General features: G+C 39.6%; 1 protein-coding gene across 1 annotated transcript; it reads left to right on the top strand.

The window, feature by feature from the left end:
- Window positions 1-29: 29 nt before the first annotated feature.
- On the top strand, window positions 30-17,258 carry fbln5 (fibulin 5). Its single transcript, XM_058614599.1, has 11 exons — window positions 30-375; window positions 466-520; window positions 1,414-1,462; window positions 2,016-2,300; window positions 10,015-10,137; window positions 10,601-10,717; window positions 11,064-11,180; window positions 11,784-11,906; window positions 12,865-12,991; window positions 13,117-13,312; window positions 16,363-17,258. Exons 1-11 carry the CDS (start codon window positions 332-334, stop codon window positions 16,522-16,524), a joined length of 1,398 nt encoding a protein of 465 aa, XP_058470582.1. The 5' UTR covers window positions 30-331; the 3' UTR covers window positions 16,525-17,258.
- The last annotated feature ends 1,556 nt before the right edge of the window (window positions 17,259-18,814 follow it).

Genomic DNA, 18,814 nt, shown 5'->3' with positions numbered 1-18,814 from the left:
GAGCAGTAGGAGGAGGATGAGGAGGAGGAGGCAGGCTCTCCGTGATTGAATCCAGCTGTTGTGGAAGTGCTCGGAGGGGGCCCGTCAATTTGCATTGCTAAATAATAATGTGTAGAGCCGACGGAGCGGGGCAGAAGTGGAGCAGTCCATTTTGAAAAAGGACCTGGTCCATGCACCGAAGCTCCAGCTCGGATCACACACACTGCGCTTCATGCGAACGAATTGGTGTCCGCGTTTGCGTAAAGACGCATAGTTTGGAGCGCAGAGAAAAGATCCCCGCGGATAGAGAAAGGACAGTTTACGGGCCGTTTACATCTTTGAACGCAACACGATGTTTTTTGTAATACTCGGCTTCAGGTTATGCTCGTCAGTAAGGTGAGTCATCTTTGTTTTCTTTCCGTTTTCACTCTGTGGAGCCGTTTTTTTGTGAAACCATGAGTGTGACATGTGTATGCCTGGTTGTAGGATGTTGGCGGCGCTGGTGTCTATTCTGCTCTGTATCCGACCTGGACACGGACAGGTAACACACACACACACACACACACACACACACACACACACACACACACACACACACACACGTATCAGGACACTGCATTGAACTCCATTCATTTGGACAGCTTTAAAGAAGAAAAAAAAACATTATTCTCAACCTTAGCTACAACCACTTAAAGCCTAACCCTAACTTTAACATTACCGCAATTCAAATCATTGCCCTAAATTTTGACCGGAAATGAGGTTCTGCCTCATTAGGACCAGGTCTTGGTCCTGAGTCCTTGGTCCATGAAGACTTCTGGTCAGTAGGAAAAAGTGCTAAAGAGCTAACAGTGTACACTCACACAGGATGTCATTCACTTAAACATGGTCATTATAATGACATGTTAATAGTAAGTTAAAATGTATTCAGCTGAAGTCAAGTGTACCAGAATGTAACAAGTACATTTCGAACTGATTGTAATAGAATCATAATGTATTCATGTAATTTAGTACATAATTTATTGCTCATCTGTTCCCACTGAATGTATGTACTTAATCACTTTGGTACAGTAATTGGAGTCAAAATTAGAGATGAATGGATAAATTGACCTGTTTTTTAATCATCTTCATTTTGCAAGTACACTTAATTGTCACTAAAACGTTATATGTTCATCCAAAAATGTCTATAATAAAGTTGAGTTGGGTTTTTTTTATCACCTGTTTCATATAAACATTACTTTGCACTGTACTGCACAAACAAAGTGCAGTTTAAAAGAACCCACTTTGGGCTTTGGTCTATAAACAATTTTCTGTACAATCATAATGCTAAATTGTCTCTAATTAAAAGGATTTAAATAAGCAGTGTGTGCGGGTTTTGGGTTGTAGAGTCTGGACACGCAGCACTTACATTAAATGCACATTTCAATCTCTCTGCAGGGCTGCACAGAAGGTTTTGCATATGACCGCAGGGCAAGGCAGTGTATAGGTGAGTGACATTTTTAAATTCATTTATTTTGACATGGACAGAGGTTATATATGCGCCAGAGTTAGCTAAAAGGATCATTTCTGATGTTTTGTTCTGCCTCTGTTTGGTCTGAATTGAATATTGAACATTGTAACATTATTTGATTGCTGCTTCATCTAAAAATGGGCTCCGCCAGGCGATACTACCAGACCTGACTGAGGGAGCGTTTGTGTGTATACAGCAGTAGTGCATGGGCGGATGGGTGACTGTTTTTTCATGAGTTGCATGACATATTGCACGGTACAAATGCTGCTGCGTGTCTATGGAACAGCGCTGATTCCTGCCAAAAATTATGTTGTTTTGGTTGATGATGGGATCGCGTGATGTCAGCTTCTAGGAAAACATTCCCCACATTTGTCATGTTAACAGAAATAATAACACAGCTAAAGTGACATGTCAGCCAGAATGTTTTTATTATGTGAAAAGTAGCGAAAAATAAACAAATCAGAAGCCCCACAGATGTTCTGAATGCCGGAATGTCCTCATGCATCAGTGCACCGCTTTGTCTTCCCAGATGTGGACGAGTGCCGGACGCTGCCAGATGCTTGCCGGGGAGACATGCGCTGTGTGAACCAGAATGGAGGCTACCTGTGCATCCCGAGGACCTTGTACAACCAACCGTACAGACCAGAGACCCCGGTCCTGCCCGAGCCAGTTTACCCAGACACATCGGTTGGATTTCAAGACACTTTCCCTGCTGCTGCTGCTCCCAGATCTGTGGAGCCCAGCTACCCCAGGGTGAGGGGCACCGCGCAATGCCTGCTGGGATACACTGCTGCAGAGGATGGCAGCTGTAATGGTGAGTCAGCAAACCGATATCAATAGTAGGAACACACAACTCAGATCCTTTAAGATCCAGTAAAACAACTTAAATGTACCCGATACAAGTAGCACACAAGTATTATTTGCAATATGCTGAGTTCTCTGAGTTGAGGAGACATTCCTTCAACTGTATTCAACGCCCCTCAAGTTGAATTTCAAACTTGGAAAATCGGAGCAACCTTACAAACCCTGACACAGGATTCCTAGATGGCGTCAATAGTAAAAAAGACTATGTTATTTTTACTGTTAATTGTATGTCTGTCTTTTTTGTTTCACAATAAATCAGTTGTACACATAGTACTGTTCAGATTGTATCCCTGACCATGTTGTTACGCTATTTTTGTGTACATTTAGAGTGTAGAGCATTGTTCTTGACTGGTATTGCTAACAATGGCGAGTTTGAGATACATCTGTGTCCATGTTTTTTTCCGTCCTCTCAACTGGAACACGGTCACCTTGAAAGTGACGCCTGACCTCGGATGTAAATGGAATCACCCGCATTTGTGTTCCCTTGTATTCTTTCTGTAGCAGACCTCTGCGCAGACACAGAATGTATGACCTGGACCTAAAGATCCACTGTGTAAGAACTAGTGATATCTAGTGGTGAAACGGCAGATTGCAACAAACACAGGACTCCTCCTCCCCATATGGTGGCCTTCACATACCCGAAATGATGTTGTTCTTTTTGGTTAGCCTTCTTAGTTACTGCTTCAACATGCCAAACGCAAGCTGCCGTTGGTTTGTCTATACAGGCTGTTGTAGAAACATGGAGGTGCAAAATGGCGGTCTCTGTAAAGCAAGGCCCTTGCCTAAAATAGATATAAGAAGCACATGAAAAACCATTTTTATTTTAAAAGTGACTAAACATTTATACTTATCATTACTTTTATGTAAGAATATATATTACGTGTCTGCCAGTAAAGCCCACACTGGCCCTTTAAAGATAAAAAAAACTGTAAATATTCTTCTTCTGCAGATAGTTTATTTGGAATAATTAGGTTGTTATTGCTGATCCATCAATGTATTATCAGCATTTTGATATTGTAGCTGCTCAAGGTGAAGATAGTTTGAGCCAGCTTATCCTGAATCCCTTCCAAAGATGTCGAGGAATAATCAGTGAGGTCCTGAGATAATTCATGTGTTTGGAAAGAAGGAAAATAAACATCTGACTGAAAAATAGTTTGTCAGTCTTTGTAATTTTCTCCCCTATGACATAACTGGAGCTCTTTGATTTGCAATAAAGCAAACGTTGAAAGAGGAAATGGTGCACCTGCTGACAATGACATGTTCATGAGGCCACAAGCTAGAAATATTGATAAGTTACTTAAAGGAATACTTTGCATTTAGCTTTGTATTACTAGAGAAGGTGTAATGTTTTTGAAAAATTGTGCTTCCCAACCTCTGTTTCCTTGTTGAGTTGAGAAATATCTTCATTATTTTCTTTGTTACGTGCCCACCAGTGACACTTGGTCCTGTTAGCATAACTGTTAGCAAAGATGGCGGACACTGTTTACATTCTGGGAATGGGGCCCCGCCCCCCCATGAGTGGGTCTAAAAAGTGCTGAGTTAGCGTTGCAGTTTCAAGCCTCGGACCAAGTGTGACTGTTGGGCATGTAACAAAAAAAAGAAAGAAGATATTTCTCAACTCGGGGGAAACTGAGGTTAGGAAGCACCATTTTTCAAAAATACTACCCCTATTCTAGAAATATGAACTAGTTCACTTTTCATGTCTTCAACACTGATTTAAAAGGTAAAAGGACCAAAAAAACAAATCCTGGTCATTGTTGTCAGTTTGTTTGCGTTCCCCAGCTCTGTGTGGTTGTTGACGTTCATCACTCAGCCAGTGAGGCTGAGTGATGTTTGATAAGTGGCCGCAGAGTGGGATTTTTGAACAACTGAAATGAACCGTTGTCTGCTTACAACTCTGTCGTCACGTCTTGGACATGGCACCCATGATTGGTCCTCTGTCCCAGCCAAAGTTAAAGGCGACATAGAATGCTTGTATCACACATATATGTTAGTTATGGAGGTCTACTTACATATATTAACTTGTTTTCATGATTAAAAACCTCCTAATCGCTGCAAACGAGCCGATCAAAATATCTCCTCGCTGACGCTCTCGTCAGCCGCGCTGTTTCAGACCAAACAGTTGCTGTGATTGGCCAGCCAACGAGAGCTTTCCTACTGTCCTGTGATTGGCCAGGTACCTGGAAGTGACGTAATAGATAGGCCAGCGCTCAGATACACAGCTCCCCCTCTGGCACGGTGGATGCTCTGCATCTCAGCAGCTACAACGAGACTAGTTCTTCTTCTTCTTCTGCGGTTGAATGTACGCAACCGGATGTGCCCGGACTAGTGCCCGCACCGGGAGGCGCTACGGTGGTGAGGATTTCTGATGACGACATCAAATTAAGGAAGTGTCGATCCGCTTCGCAGAGCCCAGGAAAACAATACAACACTATTTTCTCAGCAGTGGCTGAACTGTTTGTTCTGAAACTTTAGGGTTTCATAAACGAGGTAATGACGCAGATACACACACAAACGCAGCGTTAATTGGAGCTTCCGGTCTATGTCACCTTCAATGTCAGCGATATGAACAGTATTTTTATACTTCTCTGACATTTTTGTCAGCTAGATCACTTCTCGGACTTCGTCACTTCTTTGATTTCCTTGGCTGCGTCTTAGAAACGCTTATCCTCGTCCAGTTGCTTACAGGAAACACAGGGTTGGACATTGTCTGTCTTCTGCGGCAGCTGTTTTCAGTCCCCAGTGTCCATGCTGAATCCCTGCCCGTGAATGTTGAGAAAAAGACAGTCCCGACATCTGCCACCTCCTCGTGTTTAGCACATTTTGACAATAAAACGACTGTCGACGGTCGAGGTGACACAAGGTTTTTTTTTTTTTTAATGCTCAGTGCAGCAGCTTGTCTGCCGTCATCAGAGCTGGAGCACAGGGTCTCCAATCTCTCACAGGGAGGAAAGTTATTATTCCAGATTACTTCGTTAGTGTTTCACGGGCACAAGAGATCCCAGCTGTCAGATAAACACCACAATAAACAATGAATATCTGATGTCCTCCAGCTGTGTTCCATATATCTTAACATAATTATCCCCGTGTCTCTTGCAGAGAGGAGTTGTTTGTGGTGCTTTTCTGTCATTTTGGATTAAACAGCCGTGACCATATAATGAATGGAAAATGTACACATACAGAACAGTACGGGTTTCTCCCCTCGAAAAAAAGAGCCTTCGAGTTTAGGTCATGCACAAATATGGACTGTTTCTCTTTGCAGGGGGAGAAGGCTGTCAGGGAGACAGCTCACTACCTTGTTAGTGTAAACTTAACCAGCTGAATGCCAAACATCATGAGGTCATTTGCTGCCAAATCTGTGCCCAGGCTGAGCATTTAGAACAGGCATGTCTCTGTGGGGGCCTATCGTAACAAGTCCCTGCGGCACTTGAACGCTGGTGTGAGCGTGCGCTGATGTAATGGGTCGTTGATGGATGCAGCCATGGGACAGAAACGACACAGACAGTGACTTCCTGTCTGAACCTATAACAAACATGGCTTTGTCCTGCACTATCCGCTCCAAGTGGTACCACAAATAGCATCGAAGTGGGAGCAAAACAGAAGAAATTAGTTCTTTCAAACCTTAAACACATTTATTTTTCCTTGATAACACATCTGGGAAGGCTTTTCAGAAGAAATTTCTGAACCATGCTTGAAGGATTCTGTGTCATGCCATGCCATATGAGAATTAGTGATGTTGGCTGCTGATGCTGGGTAATTAGATGTGGCTTGTAGAGTGCTCCACAACATTCTTGCATGAGTAATATCACACAACACAGAAATGTTGCTTTTAAGGAGTTTTTGTAGCTCCGTCCATGGTGTGTGCTTCTGAATGGTCATGTTTTGGTTTTTTTTGACCATTCTCTGTAAACACTTAGATGGCTGGGCTTAAAATTTCCAAGTAGATCAGCGGTGAAGTCACTTAAACCACCTGTCCTCTGCATTCTGATGCTCACTTTGAACTTCAGCAGGTCGTTTGGACCTTGTCTACATGCCCAGATGCATTGAGTTGCTGCCATGTCATTGGCTGATTACATATTTGCATCAAAAAGCAAAAGTTGAGCTGCCTAATAAAGTGTATAGGGTGTATAATCCTACAGTTATCACTGGTGTGAGTGTTTGAACAGTGATGTAGCATCAGTCTCTTGGAAATGAGACTGATGTGGAAGTGTAGATCAGTTAAAAAGACTAGAAAGTCCTGAGAACATGGAGGAGTCTGGTGTATTCGACTTCTGTATATAACCACATTATTAATACAATCTTGTATTTAGTATTTTCTTTTGGTGCTTTTCCTTTATACAGTTTTAGCAAGGCTCTGCTTGGCTCAACTCAACTCTCGTTTGGGATAGTGCCTTGCACCTGGTGCTTTTTTTTTTGAGTACCTGCTCTGGCAAGGTTCCATACGGTGGCCCTGAAGGTCAAAACGCAACAACATTTCACAAAACACAATGACATTACAGAAAACACAACATTACACAAAACACAACGACATTACACAAAGAACAACATTACACAAAACACAACAACATTTCACACAACACTTCTTGTTTCTGATTGGACAGAACCCGAGTCAGTTCATAGTGTATTCAATGGATACCGCCAGAGAAATGTGCTAAAATATAAGCTGATAAGTGATTGGTTGTTTCACTGCCAGTCAAGAAATGATGTTTTGAGGTAATAGTACATTCAGCTGCATTGTTAAGTTCTTTAAACAAACAAAACAAAACCTGAAATCTAATTAGCGGGGCATGCTAACATGCTAAACTAGTTCAAAGATGATGGAGAATGGGATTGTTCCAGGTGTTTTGGTGGCATTGTCAGTTACCAGGATGTTAGCTTCTAATGCTAAGAGAAGACTTGTAATAACTGTTGTAATAAGGGTAAACTTCATTTTTAAGTAGAATGTCAACAGTCTGTGAATGGTGGACACTTTTCACACAGACATTTACACTACTCGGAAACATTAGATTCAGCCCCTAGAGTTCAGACTCTCCCTAATCCTTTGTTTTTCATTTCCCACGGAGCTGTAATATTAATATCCACTATGAATTTGGTTTGGGGTGTTTTCATGTTTGTTTTTAAATTGAAGGATTACATGCTTCCCTGTGGCGTGAGTCAAATTTCCAACCTTGTGATTTTTTTTTTTCCCCTAAAACCCTTCAGATAAAGTTAAAAAAGGAATAAGCACCATATTCTTAAAACAAAAGTGTTTTTGTTTGTCGTTCTTCAGGGTTCAGTTTTTTTTCCATGTAGTTTGTGAGAACAGCTAATAGGATCTGGCTTTTCCTCTCTGAAGATTGGTTTGAATTAGTGTGTGCACATACTTTAGGTCAAAATTATTAAGTTTTCCTTCTTGTGACCGACTTTTGGGCATGTCAGACAAATCCCATCGTTCATGTCTTTTCTGAATCTGCTTTGTGGGCAGCTCCTGAAACAGTCTATATAAGGAGGTGAACTGAAACAATGCAGTATTGGCTACACATGTGGTGCAGATGAGGGCCATTCAGAGAGGTATTGACTGATAACAGCAAGCAGGTGCCGAGGCTGTTGTAGCACTTGGCCGGGGGCCGAACATTCAGGGCCTCCTCCAACCCTATGAAGGTCCAGCGGTCCAATTTGGCACAAAGGGAACGATCCCACCAGCAGACGTTATCGCTTCTCAAAACTGCCTGTGCAAACAAAAATCCAGGCTCCCACCCACTTCCCCCACCGGTCTTCTAGAGATTGGTTTCTTTGTGGTCTGAGAACCATAAACAGAGGCTGGAATTTTAGATATGTCATATCCTCATAAGGAAATGTAGCTATTATGATGTAGTGAGTGAGCTGTGCCAGCGGCTTCCAAGGAATTCAGATTGTAATCTGAGAAACCTTTAATCCTGTGCAAAAACAACTGTGAGACGATAACAGGCTGAGGTGTTAACTGTGGCGTTTTAGATTTTTTTTTTTCACTTCAGGGCAGTGAAAATCTGAGGGAATCTGTGCAATCCAAAAAGCCAGCACGGGAAATTTTATTCTTGTCTTCTGGTGCCTTTGAGCAAGGCACCAGGACATGAACTGTTGCTGTAGTGGAGTTACAAACAAGCTTGCTCACAAACAACAGTACAATGGCTAGTTTACGCACAGGCATGCAACCATTAAAATTGTGCTGGTACACAAACAAAACAGTTCTTGCTCTAGTTGAGTATCTTCCGGTGCCCAACAGGCCAAAACACATGCAGAAGGAGAAGTTTTTTCCATGACAAACGAGCTGCATACTTACAAACGGAAGAAGGTCTGTGGGAGCGCTCGTTGCCATTACGATACGCCGGGACTACTTAATTCATTAACCATAACAAATATCTTTATTAAGAGGTTATCCGACACTCGTTTCTCTGTAGTCAAACTATCAGACGTTGAATTTTAACACCTGAGTTACAAAGGGATTTACGGTAAAAAAACTTTACAACACTCAGATCTTCCGTTTTTGAATATGCTGGTGTTTTCATTTCTGCTTGTGGGATTTTGGGATTTGTGTGTGTTTTATGTCCTGCGTGTGTTCGGTTTTGCGTTGTTTAGTTGCATGTGTTCTGTTTCTTTCTGCAGATCATTTTTCTTTTGCATTTCATTTGTTTTTGTCTTTGTTTTCGTTTGGGTTTTTGAATCTGCAGCGCTTATGAATATGCAACTCGTTTATCCTTCTACATGTGTTTTGGGTCGCTGCAGTGCATTTGCTCTTGTCGACCACTGTGAGTTAGAGTACAACCTAGTGGTACAGACTGCATTTTATGATAAAATGCTACATGGACTGATACATTTTTTATCAGTCTATGTAGCATTTTATCAGTCTATGTGGCAGCTATAGCTGAATTGTTTTGTTCAGCCTATACATCATAACTTAATTCAGTTGTATTTTGACAGACCACTTTCACAGGTTTAATAGTTGTAACTGTTGATAAAGATTTTTGTTTTGGTTCATGATGTTTGTGCCAGTGCAACATCTATGGTGCTTTTCCACCAGTGGCAGTGGGTGAAATTTTTTTTTGGGGAGGCACAATCGGCAACTCAGTTTTTCCCGTGGGCTATATAACCACAATGTGGTATATAACAACACTTCGGTTATGTATTACCGCATATCACCACTAGGACAGGCCAAAGCACCATTCCTCATACCTGATACCATTATTTTAAAAGATTTACTTAAATGAAAATCAAAGTACACATTCACTTTTCAGGCATTTATTTTGTGTGTTTGAATTTTGCCCATCTCCCCTTTAAACATGCACATTTCTCTGTCACTCTTTTGTTCGCTTTGCATTGTCCATTGCATTTTTGCTGTTTTAGAGAAATGTCTGTAATACCTGTCTGAATCTAGGCTTGTTCTTGTTCCGGCATCTGAAAGAGGAGGCAGGGAAAACAAAACATACCACAAGTGTTTGGTGCTTCCTTTTCCATGATGAAGTGGCCGACGCTCTGTTGACGCCACATTTTAGTATTGTCTCAGCTTGCTTAGAACCTCGCCAGAGCAGTTACTAAAAATATATATATATATACAATGCCTGCCAATAAATCCTCCAAAATATTGCACACTGGCCCTTTAACCATCCTTGAAAATCTGTAACAATAACATCTCCTCCTCTCCGTTGCAGATATTGATGAATGTGAGACCAACTCTCATCACTGTAACCCCACGCAGGTCTGCATCAACACGTCAGGTGGTTACACCTGCTCCTGCACTGAGGGATACTGGCTCATTGGTGGACAGTGTCAGGGTGAGTGAGCTCCTGTTCTACTTACAAACTATGGAACTTAAAGAATATGAAACACAGAGATATCTTAACACAGCAGTGTCATTACATGGTTGACTGTAAAGTAAGTGACACAATCTTTTCAGCTACTGTGATTAATGTAATACAGCCCTTAATCATAAAAATGGATTACACAGATGTTACCATGTGCGTAGTAAATGCCAAATCACCATAGTTTTTAGATATATTTAGTCAAAATTGATACAGCCTCTTGTTTTGTTGACAATATGCCATTGTGATTTGTTAGGGCTTCCCATAGAAGAACAGCGCCCTCTCTTTGTTCTGAGTAGTAACACAGCTGAGCAGGTTTTTTTTTTGTGATTTTATTTAGATAATTATTTGAGTTTTTAGTTTAATACTAAATATAATACTTTTCTTGGTTCATAACAAGTCTTTTGTTGTTGTTTTTTTCCTTCCTTTTGACCAGATATTGATGAATGTCGCTATGGTTACTGCCAACAGCTGTGTGCCAACGTCCCTGGCTCTTACTCCTGCTCCTGTAACCCCGGCTTTATCCTCAATCCGGACAGCAGGACCTGTCATGGTACACACACACACACACACACACACACACACACACACACACACACAGAGGACATTACATTGACTTACATTAATTTCTCGGAGACTCACTCTAACTCACTCACTGAGTATTTACTCTATCTTAGCCATAACTACTGCTGGACTAATCCTAACTTTTATGTCTTCTCCACAAAATGTAGTATTTTACATGATGGGGACTAGATTTATGTCCCCATAATGTGACTGTGTAAACAGATTTAGGTCCCCACAACATAAGGAATACCAGATACACACAGACACACACACACACACTGTGAGCATCTGTGTTCCAGTCTTGTGTTAACCACTGTCCATTGTTTTTTCCTCAGATGTGGACGAGTGTGAAGAAGAGCCTTGCAGTCACGGCTGCTTCAACACTTATGGCTCCTTTATGTGCAACTGTGACGAGGGGTTTGAGTTGGCGGCCGATGGCACTACTTGCATTGGTAAGCAGAGCTGATTCATTGAATCATTTTTCAAATTTGATAGATTTAGCACATTTCTTCTTCAAAATATTCCAAAAACCTCCAAAAACCGTAGGTTACAGTATGTCATAGAGTAGATTAAAGGTCCAGTGTTTTTTTTCCACTGCGGTCAAAAACATCACTTCCACGAAAGCTCATCTTCTCTGGCGGTCAGTGGAGCAGTGTGTCGTGTGTTATTTGCCCGGTGATATAGACCATTTTCATTTGTACATATACACTGTAAATAAACACTATTACAGCATTTCATCTTTACATAATTATTGCGTTTTCATGTTCTAGTTTGTTTTGAATTTATGTTCAAATGAATGTATGAATAACAGGGCCTGAAATGAGCTTCCCCCTGTTTCAAAGTCACTGACGTACTTATGGGTATTTTTTTCCTCATTGTTAGACACTGAACCTTAATGTTTATACTGCATAGAAACAGATACTGTTATCTATGGAAATGTAATATAACATTGTGTTTATGAAGCGTGTGAGGGAACCAGAGAACTTGAGGGAAACTCTGTTGATCCTGTTGGTGTTGGACAGTCTTTTTCCTGACGAGTGTCCGTCCTGTTTTAGACTTGGATGAGTGCAGCTTCTCTGAGTTTCTGTGTCAGCACCGCTGTGTGAACGTGCCGGGCTCCTTCTCCTGCATCTGTCCGCCGGGATATTATGTATTCGAGGACGGCAGGAGCTGCGAAGGTAAGGAGATAACGGCACAGTTGCGACTGTTTCGTCATCTGAACGTAAACATTTATAACGGCATCTGTTGTTCAGAATATAAAAGTTTTGATTAGGAAAAAAACACCACATAAAAAGTACATATTTGTAAAACACATTTGTGTTTTTAACCTTCTTTACTACTTTAAAGATATACAGTGCTTAACAAATGTATTAGACCAACGCCACAGCTGCTCTAAATTAACAGCATTGGTAATTATCAATGGTTGGTTAATGGTTAATACACCAGTACGTAGGAGTTCTTTAACCAAAGTTATATTTTTAATGCTAAAATATAATCATTATTATTGTTATCCATGAATTTTCTAATTTATTTGGCCTTGCAACAAATGTGAATATTAAAATCTCCCACTATCAACGTCCTGTCATGATGTAAAATGAGGTCGGAAAATCACAGCAACTAAAACAATAGTGGGGTGCTTAATTGTAAAAAAAAATGGTAAAAACTGGTAAAAACTGGTTTTAAAATCTCTCTGCACAATAATCTGACATTAAAAAGTGAAGCCACGCCCCTTCCTCACCTCTTCAGCCTCGGAGAGTTTCAGTCACAAGCATGAGATCCCGAATATTGGAAGTATAGAAGTGACGGAGGATGACTGTCGTATTAGTTTTTAAACATTTTTAGTTTTAAACAAGTTATAATATATTAAAAATATTTCTATTTAAAAAAAAAAAAAACATTTATGTTTTCTTGTTTTTATGACAGGTGGTCTAATAGATTTATTAAGCACTGTATATAAGGAAAATGAATTTGCACATTTTATTTTTTACTGAATAGCTTGTGTTTAACATCTTAATGTCATCTGCTGTTTTGTCTTCATTCCATATTATTGAAATGTTTTTTTCTCTGATGATGATGATGATGATGATGATGATGTTGTTTTAACTGACTCTGATTGTTGTGTGTTTGATTTTAAAGATATCAATGAATGTGACACTGGTAACAACACCTGTACAACAGCACAAGTATGTTTCAATTTCCAGGGAGGCTACACATGCCTGAATTCTTTACAGTGTCCCTCACCTTACATCGAAGTTAGTGACAAGTGAGTTATTGTCGTCGTCATCTTCCCCCCCACACACACACACACACTTGTCTTTGAAGGTGTCTTCATACCGTGTCATATTCCCGGAAAAACCTGACCTCTCCTCGTGTCTCCTCCTGCGTCAGTCAGTGTATGTGCTCAGCTGAGAACCCTGCCTGCAGGGACAAGCCCTTCACCATCTTGTACCGACACATGGACATGTCGTCGGGACGCACTGTCCCTGCAGACATCTTCCAGATGCAGGCCACCACGCGCTACCCGGGCGCCTTCTACATCTTCCAGATAAAGTCGGGCAACGATGGCCGAGAGTTTTACATGAGGGTGAGTAATGAGACACAGTCGCCTTAACACTTACGCTTAACAATTAATTTAATTAAAAATATTGTGTGGTGATCATACCTAAATAATAGTGTATATTATTACTCCATTAACTGCCCTAATACCTGCTTAAAATTACATTGTTTTTAACTTATTGATGCTTAATATTGGGGAGAATTCCGGTAAGATTAATATATTAATTCTAAATAGGTAATAACTTACAAGGAAAACGTGTAATTGTAAGAACATATTCATTAATGCATTCTTCCTATAACTGAATAATTATTGGGTACATTATTACACCATTAAATACCTGCTAATACTATAGTATAGGGTTTTTTTAATAGGGGTGCTTTAGGCTTTTTTATTAATATAAAACATGTGTTTTATGTTAGTTTATCTAATATGAAGAAAGAGGCAGACAGTGTAAGCTGCAGTGGACAGAAAACCCGAACAGTGCCACCTACAGGAAAACAGCTTTTTGTGGCCATTTTGCATCTGTTAACTTTAAAAAGATGCAAAATGATCCAGTTCAGTCCACAATCTGTCTTCAGATTATGGCTGAATGAGACACACATCACCACACTGAATATTTGTGGTGAACAAGAAAAAAAGACCCACTGGAAAACTGTGATTTTCACTTAGATGTTCGCATTTTTCGTTACCTCTGATGTGTCATCAGTTGTGGGTTTTGTTGCACCTGTAACTACACACACACACACACACACAGCACAGTGAGAAATTAAACCGCCAGAGCTCAGAAAAAGCAACACTATGTAGATTCTGCTGGATGTTCTATTTAGAGCTGAAACGATGAATCGGTTATTAATCGATTACTAAATTAATCAACAACTATTTTGATAATCGAATAATCGGTTTGAAGCTTTATTCATGATTAAAACAAGATTTTCAATTGTTTAAGCTTCTTAAATATGAATATTTTCTTAATTTCTTTGCTCTGGATAACAAAGAAATCATTAAAAGTCAATCATTTTGGTTTGTGGACGAAACAAGACATTTGAGAACATCATCATTTCCAGGTCTTACAAACACCGATCAACATTTTTTAAGGTTTTCTCATATTTTATGGACCAAACGATTAATTGATTAATCGAGAAAATAATCGACAGATTAATCGATTATGAAAATAATCGTTAGCTGCAGCTCTAGTTCTATTTCGATTTTAAGTTGTAGCTCAATTTAAAATGTATTCCATGTAAAAGTTAGTTTGAAACAGGACTGCCTCTCCTGTGTAGAAAAAAAAGTAAATGTTATTTGTTATTTTCCACATTTGCTGCTAGTAAAACTTAAATTGTGCAAAGGCAGAAATTCAAGTGCAGAGTGATCCATCAAAAATGACTCGATATGTTATTTTATGGTTTTGGTTTTAATTTTTTTTCTGTCATTCAAATAGAATTAATCCTTGACGTTTACCCATAAATGTCTGAACATCATCTCTTATGCCAGTAGTTGTCATGACCACAGAAGACATTTTGACATGTTGGGACAAACACAGTGATGTTATGTTATTTTTAACACCCTTTTTTCCTCCATACATAACAACTCAAAATGCTTAATTACCAAGTAAACAGTTACATATACTGTACATGAGGCACAACATGAGGCACCTGTGTTCATCCACAAAATGTCCACCCAAAACAAAACAAGGTGTCCGTTAAACCGAATAATGTCCAAATATAGAACAAATATTTTGATACCAAGTCACATTTAGAGCGAAATCACTTTTTGTTAAGGGTTTGAATGAAAACAGAAGACATTTTCATATGTCTGTAACAATTCATCAACGTCATAATAGTTTGGGATTTCCCATTAGTTTTTATTTAGTTTTGACTTTTTGTTTTTAAAGTGACTTAGTTTTTATTGGTTGGTTTTATTTATAGTTTTTTTTTTTTTTCAAATGCTTAGTTTTAGTTTATATATATATGTTATATATATTAGTTTAATAATAATAAATAACCCTTGTGAGACACATCACATTGTTTGTGTGTCAGGAGTCTTAAAAAAGTCTTAAATTAAAAAACCCAACAAAAGACGAGAGGTTTGATTCACTTAGATGAACCAACTCAGTTAACTATAAAACAAATGTTATGTTTAACTTGCATAGCCTTGTGTCCCACATTGTAAACAAAAAAAAACAATTAAAAACATTTTATTGCTGGCAGAGAAAAATATGAACCCAAAATGATTATGTATGAAATACATTTACAAAGATGAAAAATTTGCACTACAATTTGAGTTGTTCTTCCAATTTCACAAATCGTGAGTCTTAAAGACTTCAAAACTGCCACTTCAAATTCTGATGCATGCTTGAAATGACCTTATTACAACCATGGAAACATGAATTATTCATCTCTTGTGTCACCCGTTCACACACACACACACACACACACACAGACCTATGACTGAATGAGTGCAAAGATGGAAAAACATGCACAACAGGAAGCACCTGACCCGTCATTACAGAGTCAATCCACCAGATGGAGCAATAAGAGTGTGTCATTTGTTGTGAGATGCATTTTTAATGAATATAAAGTGCTTAGACCACCTGTCATAAAATGAGAAAACATAAATATTTTAGAAATCGTCCAAAAAACAAAAAAAAGAGCTTCTACATACGGGTGTATTAACCATTACAGAAACATAAGAAAATGATGTTAATTTAGAGCAGCTGTGGCTTTGGGTGGTGGTCTAATACATCATGGTCATTTGCATCAATCTATTACAAACAATAGATGTGCAGTGTAGAACTAACCCTAACCCTTTACAAGAATAACTAAACTGAAATAGTATATGAAAAAAAAATCTAAGTTTTTACAGAAACACACAATAACATTGAGCACAAGAGAGTTATATATGAGTCAAACCTCCATTGAAGTTATTCCATTTCAGTTTCTAAGTCTGAATATAAGTTTTTTTCCGTGTTGCCAGGTGACCAATCTGAATGACTTTGTGCTTTTTTTCTCTCAAAAATCTACATTTGGTTTGTGAAATAATTCCCGTCCTCACGTCTCGTTCCTTTCGTCTCCTCGTAGCAAACCAGTAACGTGAGCGCCACTCTGGTGTTGTCGCGGCCACTCAAGGGGCCGAGGGAGGTGGTGCTGGATTTGGAGATGGTCACCGTCAACCACGTCATCAACTTCCGAGGCAGCTCCATCATTCGCCTGACGATATTTGTTTCGGAACACCCGTTCTAAGTTTCTCCTTCACGCCACCCACTACCCAACACCCCCACCCCCACCACCACCAAACGAACTTCATCATTGTACCCGAACTCCGGAGCCGCTCTCGTCTCACGTGCAGCTGATGTAATGCTGTGACAGCTCATCATCACTTCTTTTGGTTGTTTGTTGTTTCCTTTTCAAACATTATGTCATCCTCAGTCAAGACACGTCCGATAAAGACTCAGCTGTTCTGCTGATGGGAAGCATCCACTGCGCTCTAGTCCCCGCCCTGGTATAATGGACACAGAGCTTTTATGGCTTCATTCTGTACACACACACACACACACACACACACACACACACAGGGATATTAATGGTGTACAATTTCTAACATCCTCTATTTAGAAAATGATGGAAACCACACTCACTGAAACTCAGTGTATCCTGAGTGTCAGTGTGTTTTCTTTCTCTCCATCTCTCTCTCTTGTGTTTTGTTATTTTTTAAAAATGTGTTTCCTCAGTTATGTGTGTGTGTGTGCGTGTGTGCGCGTGTGAATGTTCATCCCTTCAGATAAGCTGTGAAGAGTCGAGAGCTGTCGCTGAATGTTGAGTGTCCTCTGAGCTCAGCAGCGTCAGTGAGCCCGTGCGACGCCGTGTCATCGTGCAGTGTTTTTGTTTTTTTGAAATGATGTAACAATCAGTCATAAACTGAATTATTGATCACTGTTTTCTTTTGGAACAATAAATGATTTCACACACACACGTGACCCTGGCGTGAGCCGCATCCTGGACTTTTGAAAGTTAGACTATAAAATCACACTTTAAATAAGCACTTTACAATAAGGGTACATTATTTAACAGTTAGTTCATGCTGTAATAAGCATGAACTAACTGTTAAAAACCTGAATAACATTCATTTTTAAAACCCTTGAATAATGTTCATGAATTAATGGTTAATTCATCCAATTTTGTATTAATGTGTTCCTTAATCTACCACATAGAAAGTAAACCTCTATAAAATAACCATATAACTGGTTAATAAATGCTCAACGTTATTTCAGTAATGCATCTTTTTGCAGCTAATTCTATGCATACAATAACAAATTCGGGATTCTAACATGGAAGACGTAAATATCAACCCTTACATTCAGAAACAATAAAGAAAACAGAGGTAATATCAGATTAGAGATTTGTGGTACAATGGTTTTGGAATTAGGGGAGTGGTAATTTTGTAGTTTTGAGTGTACATGTACATATATATATATGTACACTCAGTAAGAAGGTGTGAGTGAAGCAGGGCAGTAAATACAGATGCACTAGCACTGACCTGTATCATGTATCATCAAGTTTCCAGCAGCGTGACGTCAACCGTGATGTGCTATCGAATAAAGAGGAGGAATATGATATGTAACACACACACACACACACACACACACACACGATTGCACAACATTCGTAGTGAGGACCCTTATAGACATAATGCATTCCCTCATCCCTTACCCTTACCCTAACCTTAACCATCACAACTAAATGACCCTAAATCCAGGTCTTAACCCCGCAAAAGCAAATTAAAGATGTGAGGACCAGGTAAAAGGTCCTTACTTTTCCTCACTCTTTGATGATTTACATGTGTTTTGGTCCTCACAAAGCCACACACACACACACACACACACACAGATTTGCATGTTCTTCTTAGGACACTGCATTGACTCCCATTCATTTCCTAAGTAATCCCAAACCTTAACCATAACCAGTCAGTGCCTAATCCTAACCTTAACCTAACCATCATTACTACTGGCCTAATCCTAACCTTAACCTAACCATCATTAATACTGGCCTAATCCTAACCCTGACCCCTTAACTATCACAACTAAATGCCTAACCCTAAAACCAGGTCTTAACCTCCAAAAAGCCCTTTAAAGATGTGAGGACCAGGTAAAATGTCCTCACTCTGACAGATTTGCATGTTCTTCTTCGGACATTGCATCGACACCCATTCATTTGGACATCCTAAATAATCCTGATCCTTCAACTAACCACTTAATGCCTAGTCTCAAACCTTAACCTAACCATCATTACTACTGGCCTAATCCTAACCTTAACCTAACCATCATTAATACTGGCCTAATCCTAACCCTGACCCCTTAACTATCACAACTAAATGCCTAACCCTAAAACCAGGTCTTAACCTCCAAAAAGCCCTTTAAAGATGTGAGGACCAGGTAAAATGTCCTCACTCTGACAGATTTGCATGTTCTTCTTCGGACATTGCATTGACACCCATTCATTTGGACATCCTAAATAATCCTGATCCTTCAACTAA

The sequence above is a fragment of the Solea solea genome, chromosome 18 (genome assembly GCF_958295425.1).
Source record: "Solea solea chromosome 18, fSolSol10.1, whole genome shotgun sequence".
Classification (NCBI taxonomy): domain Eukaryota; kingdom Metazoa; phylum Chordata; class Actinopteri; order Pleuronectiformes; family Soleidae; genus Solea; species Solea solea.
This window is presented reverse-complemented; position numbering and strand designations above follow the sequence as displayed.

Bases quoted from the DNA above. Each gene is read 5' to 3' on its own strand.
- fbln5 (XM_058614599.1), top strand. From the start codon at position 332: ATGTTTTTTGTAATACTCGGCTTCAGGTTATGCTCGTCAGTAAG. The intron at 1,463-2,015 runs GTGAGTGACATT...TTGTCTTCCCAG, and splicing joins CAGGGCAAGGCAGTGTATAG to ATGTGGACGAGTGCCGGACG. The intron at 13,313-16,362 runs GTGAGTAATGAG...GTCTCCTCGTAG, and splicing joins GCCGAGAGTTTTACATGAGG to CAAACCAGTAACGTGAGCGC.